The 16,869-nt window shown below is 39.6% G+C and overlaps 1 protein-coding gene across 2 annotated transcripts; it reads left to right on the top strand.

The window, feature by feature from the left end:
• Positions 1-265: 265 nt before the first annotated feature.
• Positions 266-16,048, top strand: LOC139977412 (uncharacterized). 2 transcript variants are annotated; one of them, XM_071986763.1, is made up of 8 exons: positions 266-504; positions 7,985-8,090; positions 8,816-8,984; positions 9,562-9,750; positions 10,039-10,280; positions 11,357-11,563; positions 11,959-12,157; positions 12,961-16,048. In XM_071986763.1, exons 1-8 carry the CDS (start codon positions 421-423, stop codon positions 13,118-13,120), a joined length of 1,356 nt encoding a protein of 451 aa, XP_071842864.1. In that variant the 5' UTR covers positions 266-420; the 3' UTR covers positions 13,121-16,048. The 2 variants fall into 2 exon arrangements, with proteins under 2 accessions (XP_071842864.1, XP_071842936.1); XM_071986835.1 differs by lacking the exon at positions 266-504 and adding an exon at positions 3,112-3,329.
• Positions 16,049-16,869: the final 821 nt, after the last annotated feature.

Genomic DNA, 16,869 nt, shown 5'->3' with positions numbered 1-16,869 from the left:
TTGCACGTCGCCACTTATCCATACGGCACTTTTAGACTTGTTTTGACTAACTTTGTAGTTTAAGTCAATAAAATGTTAACGGGCCTCTTCGGGGTATAAGAGATCTAAATTTGTGGACCCTCGCAGTGCCCTAGAAAAATTGCATTAGCATGATATCAGTTTACATCATAAGTGCAACCGATCTTTGAACTGTTTCAACCTTTGTTCTTTTACCTCAATTTATTTGTGTCATACGTCTCGACTAGGCTATCTCGGGTCTATACCATGCATGGTGAAACCACTATAATATTGTGTTGCATATAATAATTACTTGCGAAAAAATCATAACCACCGTTGATCAATCGTGTAAATGATACAAATAAAGTACTTAAACTGAATGTTGAAGAGTTTTCCAAGTTGGTTTAATCCTGAGCTTTTACAATGGCTAACACTTTGAATTTTCGACAAGCTGATTTGTACGAAGAAGGCTCTCTTTTGATAAACAGGGACATAGGACCACAAACGGTATGTATGCATTTGTGAGAAAGGGGTTGGAGAATGGTGGACAGACTGTATTTGCGCGTTTCAGACTTCGAAACGCTCACCTGTTTGTAACTTCAGCTTAGCAAAGGCAATATACGAGGAGAGGAGTGGATGCACTCTTAATTCCAAAGTCTAAACACTTTGAAATTTCTTCTGGACAATATCGTGTTTACGTCTCTTTGTTTCATTTTATTGCCTAGATTTTATTTCCGCTTTTATGCTATCTTTTTTTTTTCAGTGAATTCACTTATGCAGTAGACGTTGTACTAAATTTTGGTACGTTGTCTTAAACAGTGGCGTAGGAAGGTACTTTTGAGTGGGGGGCTGAAGACTGATGGCCGGCCTGGGGGAGGGGTCTAAGGGGAATTTTTTGCATTTCCAGGTGGCCTCAGATGCAATTTGGTGCAATGTAGCACACTTCAACACCCACTCCATTTTGTAAACTTAATTTTGTATTTTCACCTGGCCTTAGATGCAATTTGGAAATGAAAAAGGGGTTTTCTGACTTGCGGAGCGGGGGGCGGAATGATACTTCCGCCCTCCACATTTTTCACTGGGGGGCTGGCGCCCCCAGCCCCCCGGTTCCTACGCCCTTGGTCTTAAATGAGCGTTTTGGCCGCCGGGGACATATTTCAAGCTATACCATCATCATTTTTTTAATGCGTGTATATATTACAGAGCCTAAATTTATTAAGACTACAGATGGTGTGAATAGATTGAGGATTGAAAAGGGTTTCCTTGGCAGACGAGGTACCATATACTATATTTATAGAAACAACAAATCCACAATTTTATACTTGTTCTTTAGTTGAAAACCCCATGATCTCGATATCTTGGTATGGTTCATGAATGTTATCTATTTTGACTGACTTATAACCCAGGTAGTGGACCACAGTAGATAACATATGTGATATCCTTACGGCAGAGGTTCTTCAAACCTTGAAATTTGATTCATTGGGAATGCCTGTTTAGCTGTCAATATTCTCTGTATTAAGAATTTTAACATTTGCGCATAAGTGGGTTGTGGTGACGATAAAGAAAAACAAAACCATTTACGGTTGCCACGGTGAAATCATTCGACCTGTTTAGTTGTTGCCAGATGCAATAACAAAATACCACCAGATTTGAATAATTCATAACTTCAACACGTACAACCTGCTTTAAGATGTGGGCTTTACCTAAAGATGCAGAAAGTTGCCATTATGTTTGTTAAAGAATTAACGCCAGCCACCGGAATATTTCTTTAAAGAATCTACCCTGCAGAGAGAGCAATCGGCAAGAATTGGATTTCAGTATACTGAACTTGATTCTCCTCCGAGTTCAACTTACTCTAACGGTCATGGTGCCACACCTAACTTTAGGACAAGCCATCAGCTACCACGTGTTTGGAAGGATGTGTCATTGGAAACATTGCATATATACCCTATTCAGTTAAATGATGCAAAAATGCCGCATAGAATGCATCCCTATAGTTAAAAATGTTGGGTGCTGCCCTCTCTGACACCCCCCACTTCCCCGTCCCACACCCTGGTCTTTCAACCTATATTTTTTCTTCTGAACACTTGTCAGGATTGAGCAGGAACAGTGAAGAGAACATCTACATACGATGCAAAAAGCTAGTTTATGAAGCTTATATAGCTGTCGGTTTCTGTTTCTATATTAGACTATAGCTAGACGGCCACCACTATAAGTCAAGATGTGGGACCTACTATATACAGTGAGCTGTTATATTGAAGTTATATACCGTGAAACAACTATAGAACAACTGTATTTGTATAAAAACACTTGTCACAGTATAGTGCGTGGTGAAGGTCAAACTTGGTAGTTCATATCTATAATGGAGGGTTCTTTGTTGTTACTGCAACCCCTTTGAAGTTATTTCGGTCATGATATCGAAGAAGCAAGTTCGGTGTTTGGTCCTTTAATTAACGTAGATGATGGAGCGGGCTAGTAATTCCAATATTGTAGCGCGCCAGCGCACTATACAATGATTATATGTATGTCATAAAAGGGACTTCCCTACAACAATACACTATAAAATGATACGTGTTGGTGAGCAACCTTTGAACTTCCTTTATAACTCAGTTGTATACGGAAGCGTAGAAGGGACATTGCATTGACGCGTTACCAACTTGACAAAACGACAATTATCTGCAAATTGACGAGTTGACGAGATGGTAACGTGACAAAAATCAGAAAATTGACGTTTTGACGAGATAACGGATCTCGTCAAAACGTCAATTTTCTGAATTTTGTCAACTTGTCGAGATGGTAGTAAGTGTGCAACTCGTCAATTTGCAGAAAATTGTTGCATTGACGAGATCCGTTATCTCGTCAAAACGTCGATTTTCTGAATTTTGTCATCTTGTCGAGATGGTAGTAAATGTGCAACTCGTCAATTTGCAGAACATTGTTGCATTGACGAGATCCGTTATCTCGTCAAAACGTCAATTTTCTGAATTTTGTCACGTTACCATCTCGACAACTCGTCAACTTGCAGAAAATTGTCGTTTTGTCAAGTTGGTAACTCGTCAATGCAATGTCCCTTCTACGCTTCCGTAGTTGTAGGATACATAGGCCTATATATATACATATCTATACTGATCAAGCACTATCGACATGTGACATGTATTGTAACAAAGTAAAGAAACGAAAGGACATATAGAAGATCTAACTTAGCATAAAACTGGCTGTCCTGGTTTGTATAAAAATCATAGAAACAATTTTAGCAGTGAGCGATACTAATGATGGATAACGAAGCCAAGTTAGAAAACGTTCCACTGATTAACGGGGTTCACCCTGACAATGTAAGTATTACGTGTTATATTTGATCTGGACTTTTTATAGAGGTTTCAAACATGTAACCGCAGGCTCGTACGTAACGCTATACACAAGAAGTCATTGAAAATATAGCCTGCACCGTTGAAGAATGGCATACTCTTTGTAATTTAGTTTCACGCTAACCAACTAGGCCCATGGACGACTGATTGAATGTCAAGAGTTTCGAAACAGTTATATAGGAAGGCCGTCATTCCACTGTAGGCTTTTGCCGCCTGTATAAACAATTATGGACTGAATGTGTAACAATTGGTATGACAGGTATACAATAATTTAACAAAGATCAAAACACCAGAAAAAGTTCCATACTTCACGACCTGTTCCGTCTTTTTTTGGGACCCATTAAGCAATTGTAGGAATCGAACACCGGACCTTCGTATCACAGGCGTAAGTCTGTATCACTAAGCCACAGTGATTCTACTGGTGTGAATGTGTGTAAAAGGCTTGTTACTCATTCATTTTCTAATTACGGCTTTTCTTGCCTCTAAAAGTAGTAATTTTGTCTAGGCCCTACATTGTCAGATTCAAATGCACCAGGGATGGACTCTGCACAATCGTGACACGTGCGTATAATACCCTCTCATTGACAGTTATAAAAAGCTTTAGTAAACATATTTAACACGATAGTGTAACTCCAATAGAATGTTGCACGTCGCCACATATCCATACGGCCTTTTCAGACTTGTTTTGACTAACTTGGTAGTATTTGTCAATGCAACGTTAACGGGCCCCTTCGGTGTATCAGAAATCCAACTTTGCGAACCCTCTCAGACCCCCTGAAAGATTGCATTAGCATGATATCAGTTTACATCATAAGTGCAACCGATATTTGAACTGTTTCAACTTTTGTTCTTTTACCTCAATTTATTTGTGAAATATGAATCGACTAGGCTATCCGGGTCTATGTAATGATGAAATCACTGTAATATTGTGTTGCATAATATAATTACTTGCGAAAAATCATAATCACCCTTGATCAACCGTTTAAATGATATAAAAGGACTTAAACTGAAAGTTGAAGAGTTTTCCAAGTTTGTTAATCCTGAGCATTTTACAATGGCTAACACTTTGAATTTTCGACAAGCTGATTCGTGCGAAGAAGGCTCTCCGACAGAGACGGAGGACCACAAACGGTATGTATGCATTCATGAGAAAGGGGTTGGAGAATGGTGGACAGGCTGTACTTGCGAGTTTCAGACTTCGAAACGCTCACCTGTTAGTAACTTCAGCTTAGAAAAGGGATCGAGGGGTGTCTACAAAACTAAGATCTAATAACCACTGCAAAACTAAGACCCTATCAACTGCAAAACTAAGACCCTACTGCAAAACTAAGACCCCACCGACTGCAAAACTAAGACCCTACCAACTGAAAACTAAGACCCTACTGCAAAACTAAATCCCTACCAACAACTGCAAAACTAAGACCCTTCTGCAAAACTAAGACCCTACTGCAAAACTAAGACCCTATCGACTGCAAAACTATTCATCATTGTGCTGCATGGTGAGCATGTGCACGTATAGAAGCCCAATTTGATTTGTAGATAGGTGGGGGAGTATACCGATTTGCCCAAAAATTTAACCAATAGAAAGAGCGAACTGGTGACGTTCCAATAGCTCTCCCCCTTTGAGTTATAAAATGATCAACAATCGATTGTCTTTAGATGCAAAATTTAATTTGGAATTTAGTTTTTAGTTTAGTGTAGATGTAGGGTCTTAGTTTTGCAGTTGGTAGGGTCTTACTTTTGCAGTAGGGTCTTAGTTGTGCAGGTCTTAGGTCTTAGATCTTAGGTCTTTGTTTTATAGACACCCGAATATGAGGATATAAGTGGATGCACTATTAATTCCAAAGTGTAAACCCTTTGGGAAGAAGGCTACAAAATTAACATTTCTTCTGGACAATATCCTGTTTACGTCTCATTGTTTTATTTGATTGCCTATAGCTTTCATTTCATTCATTGGATGATGTTCTTCAGGCTCTTTCTTAGTGAAAGTGAAATTAAAATGCACAAAGGCATGTTGTTTCCATGAACTATATATTGTTCTATAGTATGACGGGGTACAACGGTCTACTGTACAACGGTCTACTGTACACTGTACAACGGTCTACACATGCACTACACGTGGACGTACAGTTTGTACGGAAAGGGCGAAGTAAGTTTAGATGCCAGTGAATGGATGCAGCGTACAGAATCCCAATACATGGTTATATAAATTAATATAGACGGAGATATGTATGTACAAACAGGGATTATATACATTTCCTAAGGTCATCGAGTATATAAAGGAGCTCTCATCTAGAAGCCACATATAGACAGAGTTGTCTCCAATTGTTATAAACTTGAGCCGGTTGATTTGTAAGCCTCCGTCACACGAAAAGACACCTTTGCAGTATAGGATACCGGTACATACACAGCTGGTATATTTCGGAGTTTACGAGGTAGTACTTTCATGCTGGAGTGTTAGCTCAGTGGTTAACGCCGATACCTTCCATCATAAGGTCCCGGGTTCGAGACACTCCCAGATTAAATGTATGTCCGTCCAGTTACAGAGTTATTGACAATTAACAATTCATAATCATGGACGTTAAATATGAATGTAAGAGACTGACTTCGGTCAGCTTGCGGCTTTGATAAGCCAATGAGGCTTCTTCGCGAGTTCCTGCTTGCAGGAGGATCTAAGTTACATACATACATATACATACATGAGAGTTACATGAAGGACTCACGTGACACGACATAGGCCTACAGATGAATATATTATTACCCAAGGCGAACCGTCAAGAGCCTGTGAGGAACTGGGTCTTACCCTGCCTCCAGTCATCCCTAATGATATTTTTTAAAAGGCGAGCATTCCTGGTACACATTTCTGTGTACAAGGGCGGCGGAACCGGGGGGGCACAGGGGGCACGTGCCCCCCCCCCCACTTTTCCTCAGGTTAAAAATGTGCCCTTTTTCTACATAAAAATTGAGGTGTCTCAAGTTAGCAAGAGGCTAGGGAACCACAATGAACACTCGGGAAGGGCCGTTTCCGGCCATCTTAGGGGTTTGTAAAACCAAAAATTTTCTTGTACGCTCCGCGCCAACCGATGGTGGCGCTCCGCTCAGATAGTCGTGCATACAACTTTGCAAATCTTTACTACGCCCCTGACTTTTAATGAATAACTGTGGGTCAAACTCAAAGCTATTTCGAATGGAAAAATATTGTTAAGATATAAACAAGAAATAATGTCTAATTTGGAAGATTCCTACACTAGCAACAAGCATGATATCACCTCATTTTGTCTCAAAACTTGTTTCCCAATTTGCACATTGGATATTGCAGTACTAGTATGCATATTTTCTTTGAGGGGGGGGGGGGGGCCTTGATGGAGTGATGTGTATACGCATATAAGATAATACAATAAGAGTTATAAAGGGTACTAAATATAAGGCTGCATCAGTGCAATCGAATTTCTGCAAAGTGCCCTTTGATGTCGGTGCCCCCCAGATTAAAAGTGCTTCCGCCGCCCTTGTCTGTGTAGTCATGTATTCTTTCCATGGAAATCTGTGTACATGTATTTATGTATCAGTATACACTATACACCGAACTAAATATATAAATATATAGGTGACTTCTGAGCCGTGGATTTATTTAGGAGATAGGAAATGGGACGGAAAACAGTTAGTTTTACACAGCCCCACATTGACCCTGGTCCCGTGTCTGAGATTCGGAGCAACTTGCGGATTTAGTCTGAAAATTGTCATCATTTTTCTACATCCTTCACATTTGACGCCACCGATACACGTATAATGTCATAGTCATTCAGTCCATAACGTATCATACGCATCTATGCCTGTATTAGGCTAATAAGTGACCACTCTTGTGGTGTCGGGGGAGGGGAATGGAGGGGAGGAGAGGGGGATCTTGCGGAAACTAAATCGAAAGCAATTACAATCCCCAAAGTTGACGTCACTATGACTCTATTTCTGACAGCTTTTTCCAGAAAAAGAAATCGACTATAGCTTAAAATAAACCCCGTTATACTTTACAGTCGGGACCCGACACAGAATTGAGGCTGGGCTTGTGGGGGCGGAGGGGAGAGGGGCGGCCAGTGTTCAGTAAAGGTAAAAGTTTCGCTTTGGTGTCACCATGTTTACTTGCGGCGCGAAAGTCATTGTTGCGAATGTCATTGCTGCGAAACATATTGTGGGGTAATGGACACTTACCCCCTCACCCGAAGCCGGTGCCCTGCCCTTTAAGATGTCGGACAGTTAATCCGACATTTCTTATTCTGCTTTGCAAATTCTCACCCTTTTCGACCCTAGCTACACCTATACAAGTTTGCGCTAGAAGGGTATACAATAATATTGTTCCCTTTAACTGTATGTATGTACCAGCAACGACGATGTAACAGCTATAGCGAATAGGGAGAAACTGCTCACTTTTACAACAAGCTACCTGGTGGGGACTATATAGTTGTAGATGATGAGCACATGCAGGGATAGACCAAATTCAAATCCACGTCAACGTTTTCGTAGGTACTATAACTTCCTGGTAACACAACCGGTTCCTACGTCTGTATAACTTCACCGTTAAACGGTAAGATTTTCCGTACACTTATAAGAGACTCTTAATTCTTTTGAAGGTTCACACTATTCGTGGTCTGACGGTTGTAACAGCTTCTCTATTCATTATTGGAGAAATGGCAGGCAGTGGGGTCCTTGCTCTTCCAAAGGCAGTTTTGGACTCAGGTAAAATTCAGAACAACTGACCTAATTTGAATATATTCTTGTCATCGGTTATTCCGTTTCCATTCATACAAGAGACAATCATTGATTAAGTCTCATTTGACCTTCTAAGTTCTAGTATCTTACCTGCTCATGCTATCGAGGACCCCCCCCCCTTCCCTCCCCAGAGAGGATATCTTAACGCGATCAAGCCTTTGTAACCATAGACAATAGAAAATTAAACATATCCAATCATGATAATTGGAAATTGAAATTTGTCCATTGTTTTTTTCTGCAGACGCCCATGTATTTCCCCAAACTAAATTTCTAAGCCATTAGATCTCAAGCTTAAGGAGGTTTGGGAGCATCATTGGGTGTGGGAAGTGTTATTTCCGGCGATCTGGGAGGTATATTTGCCAAACAAATTCTTGTACGCTACGCGCGAGCCCATGGTCGCGCTCCGCTTAGATAGTATCAGAGAATAGGCACGCGTCCCCACCATTATACAAGACTGATCTGCCCCACGATCGTGCAGTCTTTTTTTCTAGGTTAGAGGTCATCAGTATTCCCACCTCACCCAACCCCCGAGTATGTCCAATAGTTAGAAAATGATCACCCCTACTCAAAATTTCTAATTATTGACAATGAGATATTTAAGTTAATTCTTTCGTGGACTATAACTATTAAAAATTAGAAAGTCTGCATAAATTCGCCATCCTTTACATAAACATATGTTTCTTCTATTTTAGGATGGATAGGCATAGTAATGATCCTAGTGTGTGCAGTTATGTCTGCATATACCGGGTTTATCCTTGGACGGTGTTGGACCATACTTCAAGACAGATTCCCAATATACAAACAACAGACCAGATTTCCATACCCTGCAATCGGCTATGAGACGTATGGAAATAAGGGAAGGTGAGTTAATATACCGTAGATCAAGTTCATTTATGAAGTAAACTAGATGTAACAGTGACACCGGGATAAGGATGTAATGGGATACACAAAGGAAAACAATTTTTTTTATGTGTGGAAGGATCGGAAAGGCACCGAATTTAAGTCAACGATAAACTCGGTTTGTCGAATTATTGCCCATATGGCTTGCCATAACCGTACCGTACATAATGATAAATAACTGAATTATGAAATATTTGTTCATCTCTTATTTTTTTTTTTCATTACAACACTATGAACTTGTTCTTTTACGAAGCACTGTCATGCGTATTATAGTAGTCTCGAAAGTTGGGGGTTCACGGACAACTCTGACATCCACAGGGGGTTCGTGGGGGCATAAAGTTAGGGAGACCCTGCCTTAGAGGATTGTTACACATTGCTAAATGAAAGGTGAGATTGCATGCGGCCATTTTGCATACGATGACGTCATGTTTTTCATTATTTGTATTGTGTTAACTCAATTTGTCCTCCAATGTGACTATGAGAACATTTAAAATCCTTTCATAGTTTCTCTCTCTCTTATTTCTATATTTGCTTCTAGATATTTGGTCTCATTTTGTGTCAATGCCACACTATTTGGTGTAGGTACAGTGTTTCTTCTCATAGCATCTGAAAATATACAGGAGCTTCTTACAACTTTGCATAAGGACTTTTCATTTTGTGCTCTGCTACCAATCATAGCCGTATGTTTATGGCCCATCACTTGGTTGGGGACACCTAAAGATTTCTGGTGAGTCAAGTTGTTTTTAATAGATATATTTTTATTTTAACATCAATGTTGTGCACGGGGTCCCGACACATGTCTAAGATGGGGGTGTGTGGAGGGACGAGAGTCGAAAGCAATAGTTACACTATTGAGGGATTTTGAAATTGCCATATGTAGCTGTAAAAATGATTGGGGTGGACACGGCCGCACGGTTCCCTATTGTCGAGGCACATGAGTGGTCTATTCAAATTATTTCATTCCAGATAATTTCTTGATTTAATGTCAGCTTTTTTGTCTTATTTTACTCTCCAGGCCTGTGGCTATTGGTGCAATGTGTGCAACAGCCACTGCGTGTCTGGCCATGTTCATTCAGATTCTGCTGGATCGGAATGCATCGGAAACACCAACTTATCCTCCGTCTGGGTTCTCTGATTTCTTTCTAGCATTTGGTGTGATTCTCTTTGCCTTCGGTGGACATGCTGCCTTTCCTACAATTCAACATGATATGAGAAATCCAAAGGATTTCTCAAAAGTTGTAACTGTGGCGTATGCAGGTGAGTTTGACTGCTACTTTCACTTTTATTTGGTGCACAGTGTCAATGCAAGCTTAAACCACGCCTCCTCCTCCCACCCCCCCCCCCCCCCCGGCCCTCCTCTTTCCGAAAATCACCTTTAATGTCCTCCTCCGTATAACATAGCGGAACGAAAATTTGATAGACAACGACACAAATGCTGTCGAATTGTCGTTAGACTCTAAATACGTCACATGTCTTGAGCGCAGAGGTTTAGAGGTGTTGCCATTCTGCTTCACATCCCACCCCAATGTCCGTTATTTTGGAATGGTAAAAACAAGGTACCATTTTCCAAATAACAGCACCATTGACTAAAACACTATATCGCCAAAGTGATGTGGTCTGTAAGTCCTTGTAGAAGTTCTCACTAGGTAAACCCTACACTCGTCACTGGATAGCTGACAAGTTGGCCATTTATGGCACCTTCAAGTTTCCGTACGATGACCCTCTGTGTAGACGTTTTGCTATATATGGGAGCCCAAAGTTTCTGTGACTTTTAATAGCCTCATCAATGACAATTTTCGTTTGCCGATCTTGGAGGACCTACAGTGGTCTAAACTTGCCTCATTTGTTACACTTTTCGCAAAACATGTGTTCGATGTGTGTAACGCTGACATCGCAGCCACACACAAAAAAAACCTTTTTCGATGAAAATATCGATACAAGATGTTCCCCGTATGCTTTTCGACACTTCCCCGGATGCTGTTCGACACTTTTTCCTGGAGGAGGGCTAGCGCGGTTATATATAGACTCGATGTGAATATGCTACCGCAAGGGAGGAAGACAATGCGAACACACGTGGAAATAGAGTGGGCAATCTATATATACAGAGGATGATATTTGTACAAGATATATTCCGCCATCATCACTTTATGTGTTTTTTTTTCGGTGGAGTGCATCCTACAATTCACATGCAGCGTCCCGTATACAATTGTGTAGTGTTGTTACATAATTCCGAACCAGATATACCAAGATTAAAGTACTCAAATTAATTTATACTTTTCATTTTTTTTTATTATTTTTTTTTTATTATTTTTTTATTATTATTAATATTTCAGGAATAGTTTGCATGTATTTACCGGTATCTACGGCTGGTTATTTCGTCTATGGAGACAAAAACGAAGACAACATTTTAGGTGTACTGTCGGCGTCTTGGTTGACCACCACAGCTACGTGTCTGATTACCGTGCATCTTATCATGGGCTTTATAATAGTTATTAACCCCCTCAGCCAAGAAGTCGAAGATTTCTTAGGAATTGATAAAGGTAATCGAATTTTTCCAAATTTTCTTATTCGATTTCTGGGTAACTGTTCTCTTCTTATACAGTATGTTCATCAGTTCATACATGGGACCGATCCATTATTCCTAAAGGGAGAGTGCTTGATTATCAATGGGAAGTGAAAGAGATGCAGATAGAGAAAGGGGGGAGGGGCAGGCGCTGGGGTAGATAAAATTATTCCTTCCGTGTTCTCTCCTTTCCCCACATATATACATGTAAGCAAGCCCATTACCCTTCGCCTTCCCCCTCCCCTTACTCTTCGCCTTCCCTTACCCCCTTCCCTTTCCCTCCCCTCCCCATTCCCTCCCCTCCCCATTGCCTCCCCTTCCCTCCCCCTTCCCGGTAATTACTTCAGTGGTTTCTTGTTCTTTCACCTGCAGCGTTTAATTGGAAGCGAGTCATAAATCGGACGGTTATAATGGGACTTATCCTATTTGTGGCGGAGACGATACCACAGTTCGGCGCCATTTTGTCTCTTGTTGGTGGATCAACAGTGACTCTCCTTACATTTGTATTTCCATCTCTGTTTTATTTGAAACTTTGTTCCACCAGCTGTCCGAATCAAACTTATTCCAGAATGTAAGTTCAGTGGTTTTCTTTTGCGACCGTACCTTTTTTTTTGTCTTAAAAGAAAATCGAACCCAATCACCATCTTTAGTTTAATTTAGAGAGATTTTGTGATGAATAACTCGCCCAGAACTCTAGAAAAAAAGGCTCTCTCATCGTTTGGAAGATATTCTAGTTTAAAAGTCAATGTCTGGGGCTGCCATCAAATGTGTGATTTCATATAGTTAAATCAAGTAAGTAAAACCCTTTAGTTTTCCTTGGGTTTTCTTTTCATATTTCAAAAGAAAATATAACGAGCAGCATTTCACTGAGATTACACCCATTTTGATACTTTCTTTAGTTTTTTTCTTAATCAGTTTCTATGGGTCTGTTAGTTTAAAATGACACGTTATTTATAGTCATTTTTTTAAAGCTTGAATAGGACATTCTCAACTAAATAGATTTATAAACATATTTGAACCCAAATATTGGCAATTGACAGAAAACGTAGCAATCTTTTACTGACAAGGCATTTGAAATGGGTGTAGAGTGGGTGGAAGGGTGTAAACTAGGCGAGGACGTCGTGGTCGAGGTAGTAGCTATTTAATTTATTTTCTTTCTTTGCTATTTACCAAGTCTGCTAGTCTCAATACCAACAGTCTGTGTTTTGTAAAAGGCGGGGAGAGAAGATATCAAATTCATTTTATTGCAGGATGAGCATAAATGAGAAGATAAATGGGGTGGGGTGAACGAGGGGGGGGGGTAGGCGGGCGTCAGTTTGATAATTTAACCATTCATCTCTATTCCTTTTTGCTAATTTTATCTTTTTTTTACAGACCCTTGCCTCTCTACCAGTGGATTATACATTATGAGATCATATTTGTGGGTATCGTTGGTGGGATATCATCATCTTACTCCGCTATCAATGCAATAGCTACAGGAGACGCACAGTTTACTGTACCGTGTTATGTGAATGCAACTGCTGCCCACGGGTGAACGACGAAACCAGAGAAAAGAGACTCAGTCGCTAAAGAACTGCAGTTGACAGTCCAGAAAAGCCCTCTTACAGACGTCAATTATTTTCTTTATACCGTTAGATCAAAGTTTTATGTTAAATACCAATCAAATTATTCTTCATACATTCCTTTTGTTTAGTTTTATACTTAATGCTGCGGTTAGCGATTATGCTGCCAAGTTGCTGTTCGTATCATAAGTCTCATAATGTATAAAGCTATTGAATTTGTTCCCTATGGCGCCCCATACTTCTTCCACTACAGGTGGCATACGATAATAACAGTATACGTCCGCTCGAAGGAATAACCATTGTCGGGTAAAATGCCAAAGAAAACCAAATGCAGTTATTTTTTACTCATATTTTTAGAAATCTTAAATGCCTTTTTTTCCCTGATTGCTTAGGAGCATAAACCAAAGTACAGATTGTATGAAATTAACGAGGATTGATATTGAAATTAATCATTTTAGAAATTCTTTGATGTGATGTGGATATTACTCCTAGGCGAGAAATTCAATATTCTAAACTTGCCTCTCGTCTGTTTAGCACCAACTCTAAGAGGTAACCAGCTATCCTGTGTTTGGTAGAATATACCACTCGAAAAGTTGGAAAAGAGATTTATGCATGGGGGAAGAAAATTATCTTGTATTATAAACATGTCTTTACTTACATTTTATTAAAGATGTTTTATTTGTAAATAGAAACGAAATTATGCATATATGGTCTATTATATATTCAGTTGTTTTTATTAACTTGATATGTTAATCAATTGCAAGTGTAGAAGTCTTTCATTGACCGCACAATATGCATATTATTGGAAGTACTTGCTCAAAGTCTTGATATTTTACCAATGTATTTCGTAACAGATAATATTGGTAGTATGTATGTTTATATTATATATAGAGAGATACCTGTATTATTATAGCGCTAAACACTACACAACTGTCATTACGTGGGAAATCATGGATAGTCGGGTGGTGTGAGTGCATGGGTTTAAAACCATGATTTGGTATTGCCAGTTTAAAGTTTCGTAAAAAGGCTTCAGTCGCGAAAACTGAAGATGTATCGTTTATATCGAGTGGCGATCTGTGTGCTGTGGTTCACAGCTAAACTGTACAGCTTGAACAAAGCTTGAAATTACTAGCGATATCATAACACATACAAACAAATTATGCTCAAGGGGGGGGGGGGGGCGGTCGTTATAGTCGTTGTGTGCACTGATCAGTAGGTCAGTCGTACGTAGCACTAACAGTCTTAACGACGTAGTATTTCCACTTAACGACGGTCTGAATTGAGACTGGTCGGGATGAGTCGTACAGTGTTCGCCGGGCTTTAAAAGAATATAGAGCAGGTCCAAATTTCGTTTTCATATGTTAAAGAGGAACAAAATCTAAGCATTCTGGTGAAGTTTTCATGCAATTCCTATTAACAGTTTTTTGAGATATTGACAGTTGAAGTTGTCGCCTTTAGTACCAAAAGTGAATTTGGAGCACACAGGTGTGAAGTCATTGTTGCACACTGATAAATAATGTTTTGTTTTCCTTTAAAATGTACCTCTAATTTTATACTCCACAATTGGATGCATCCATAATGTGAATGTACCATAGGTATTGGTATTTTATAAACTTCACATTTCCTTTAGACAAAGTAGTAATCCAATCCAAGGTCAATTCAATAGACTGAAAAATAAAGAAAAAAAAACATTATTTGTCAGTGTGTAACTATGACGTCACACCTGTTTGCTCCAAGTTCACTCATGGTACGGAAGGTGCATAGGCGTACGGGACCATTTCAGTTTGGGGGGGGGGGCAGAAAGTTTTGTGCCCGAAAGTTCCCGTGACACTATCTAAACGGAGCGCCACCATCGGTTGGCGCGTAGCGTACAAGAATTTTTGTTGGCAAAAACTGCCTCTCAGATTGCCGGAAATGGCACTTCTGAGGCCTTACAAGTTGCATCTAAACATTCTTTATTTTATAATCTCACGTTTTAGAAATGGACACTTCCCCAAAAATTTGGTAAATTAGAAGAAGAAAAAATGGTAACATCACTTTGAAGGGGAAAAATAGGACAGTATATTTTTTAAGCTCCTATTTAGTTACCATATTTATTATTTTAACACAGTACTCAGCTACCTCCAGAAAAACATACATTGTTCAACGACACGTAGGCGGGATAATGTCGCTGTGTCGGGTGAGACTGCAATTTGTCTCACAAAAAAGTATGAAAAATAACAAAGAATATGATAAACCTGTAAACCCACCATCCATGAACAAGATAACGTTTCTTATATACACTCATGTCGGGGATGTCCAGGTATACAGTTGACCGTACTAGTTAGAAATTTTTTGATAGTGCAAAAAGCGTGGTAGCCCAGATGAGCTGCGCTTACGGTGGTGTTACACGGAAATATTCGGGCAACATGATGCTAAATAAAGAAAATCATTAGGCCTATATGAATATTAATGTCGCAAAACAAATAACATAAAACGCTCTCCACAGAATTGTCGGGCAAAAATTTGAAAAAGATTCGGGCAAGCTACGGCATATATATATATATATATATATATATATTTTTCTTCTCCTCTTCTCGACTTTTGCCCGAATTTATTGTCCTCTAGAAATTTGGTCCCCCCCCCCCCCCGCCTCGTACGCCTATGGGAAGGTGTTAACTTCAATTGTCAGTATCTCAAAAAGGGTACATAGGAATTAAATGCAAATTTCACTAAAATGCTTAGATTATGTTCCTATTTAACATATCAAAACGAAATTTTGACCTGGACTATTCTATATAGCTTACTGTTCATTGTATACTCTCTTGTTGAAAGTCTTACAGTGTAGAGCTGAATTCGTAATACGTTTTACTATAACATTTCGTACGGTCATGTACTGATGCAATAAATATACACATGGACATTGTAGTTACATTTTATTTGCTGCTGGATGTCTTATATCAGGAGAAGACCTTTCAACGGTTCCCCATCCCATGGTTACGGATAACTTTTTTAAATTAGTATTGTCAAAATCATTGTAATATACTTTACAGTCCATTCACTTTAAGCGCAGCTGTTTACATGGTTATTTCTAGAACTATACCACACTATATATATAAAGAATATTCCTTGATTCAAGGTTAATTTCTGCGCATATGGTATGGTTTCGGATGAGCGCCATCTATTTTATGCGTACTCCTCATAGGGTACCACAGCCATATTATTGCTCCATTGACTAACACATGAAATCGTCAAAGTAACGTTGGTATGTAAGTCCTTGTAGAAGTTCTCAATAGCTGGATAGCTAACACGTTGGTCACTCATGGCACTTTCAAATTTCAGTATTGTGACTAGGAAGATTGTTTGTATGTGGGAGCCTGAAGGTCTCGTCACTTGTAAACAAACCTCTTTATTCAGTAGTAAACATGTTTCGTATGCTGCCTAATTAATTACCTCAATTGACCTACCAAGTTTTGCATCACATTTACCTCCATTTGTGCACTCTGACATCCAAGCCCCAAGAAGAAGTTCATAACGTATCAAACCAGATGTTCTCCTGATGTTTTTCTGCACTTTTCCTGAACACTCGGGCGGACTGACTATATAGACTCCATATGGCGTATGCCACCATAGATTAATTAAAGACGTTAAACCTGTAGTACTACTGCCCGGCTACGGCCGTATGCCTGACAGAACAGACGTATGGGCCTACTACTCGTTTACTGATGTTCAGCTTAAAGGA

This window comes from Apostichopus japonicus, chromosome 1 (assembly GCF_037975245.1).
Source record: "Apostichopus japonicus isolate 1M-3 chromosome 1, ASM3797524v1, whole genome shotgun sequence".
Classification (NCBI taxonomy): Eukaryota; Metazoa; Echinodermata; class Holothuroidea; order Aspidochirotida; family Stichopodidae; genus Apostichopus; species Apostichopus japonicus.
The sequence above is the reverse complement of the archived record's forward strand: the minus strand, read 5'-3'. Positions and strand labels throughout refer to the sequence as shown.

Bases quoted from the DNA above. Each gene is read 5' to 3' on its own strand.
- LOC139977412 (XM_071986763.1), top strand. From the start codon at position 421: ATGGCTAACACTTTGAATTTTCGACAAGCTGATTTGTACGAAGAAGGC. The intron at 8,985-9,561 runs GTGAGTTAATAT...ATTTGCTTCTAG, and splicing joins ACGTATGGAAATAAGGGAAG to ATATTTGGTCTCATTTTGTG. The intron at 10,281-11,356 runs GTGAGTTTGACT...TTAATATTTCAG, and splicing joins TGTAACTGTGGCGTATGCAG to GAATAGTTTGCATGTATTTA.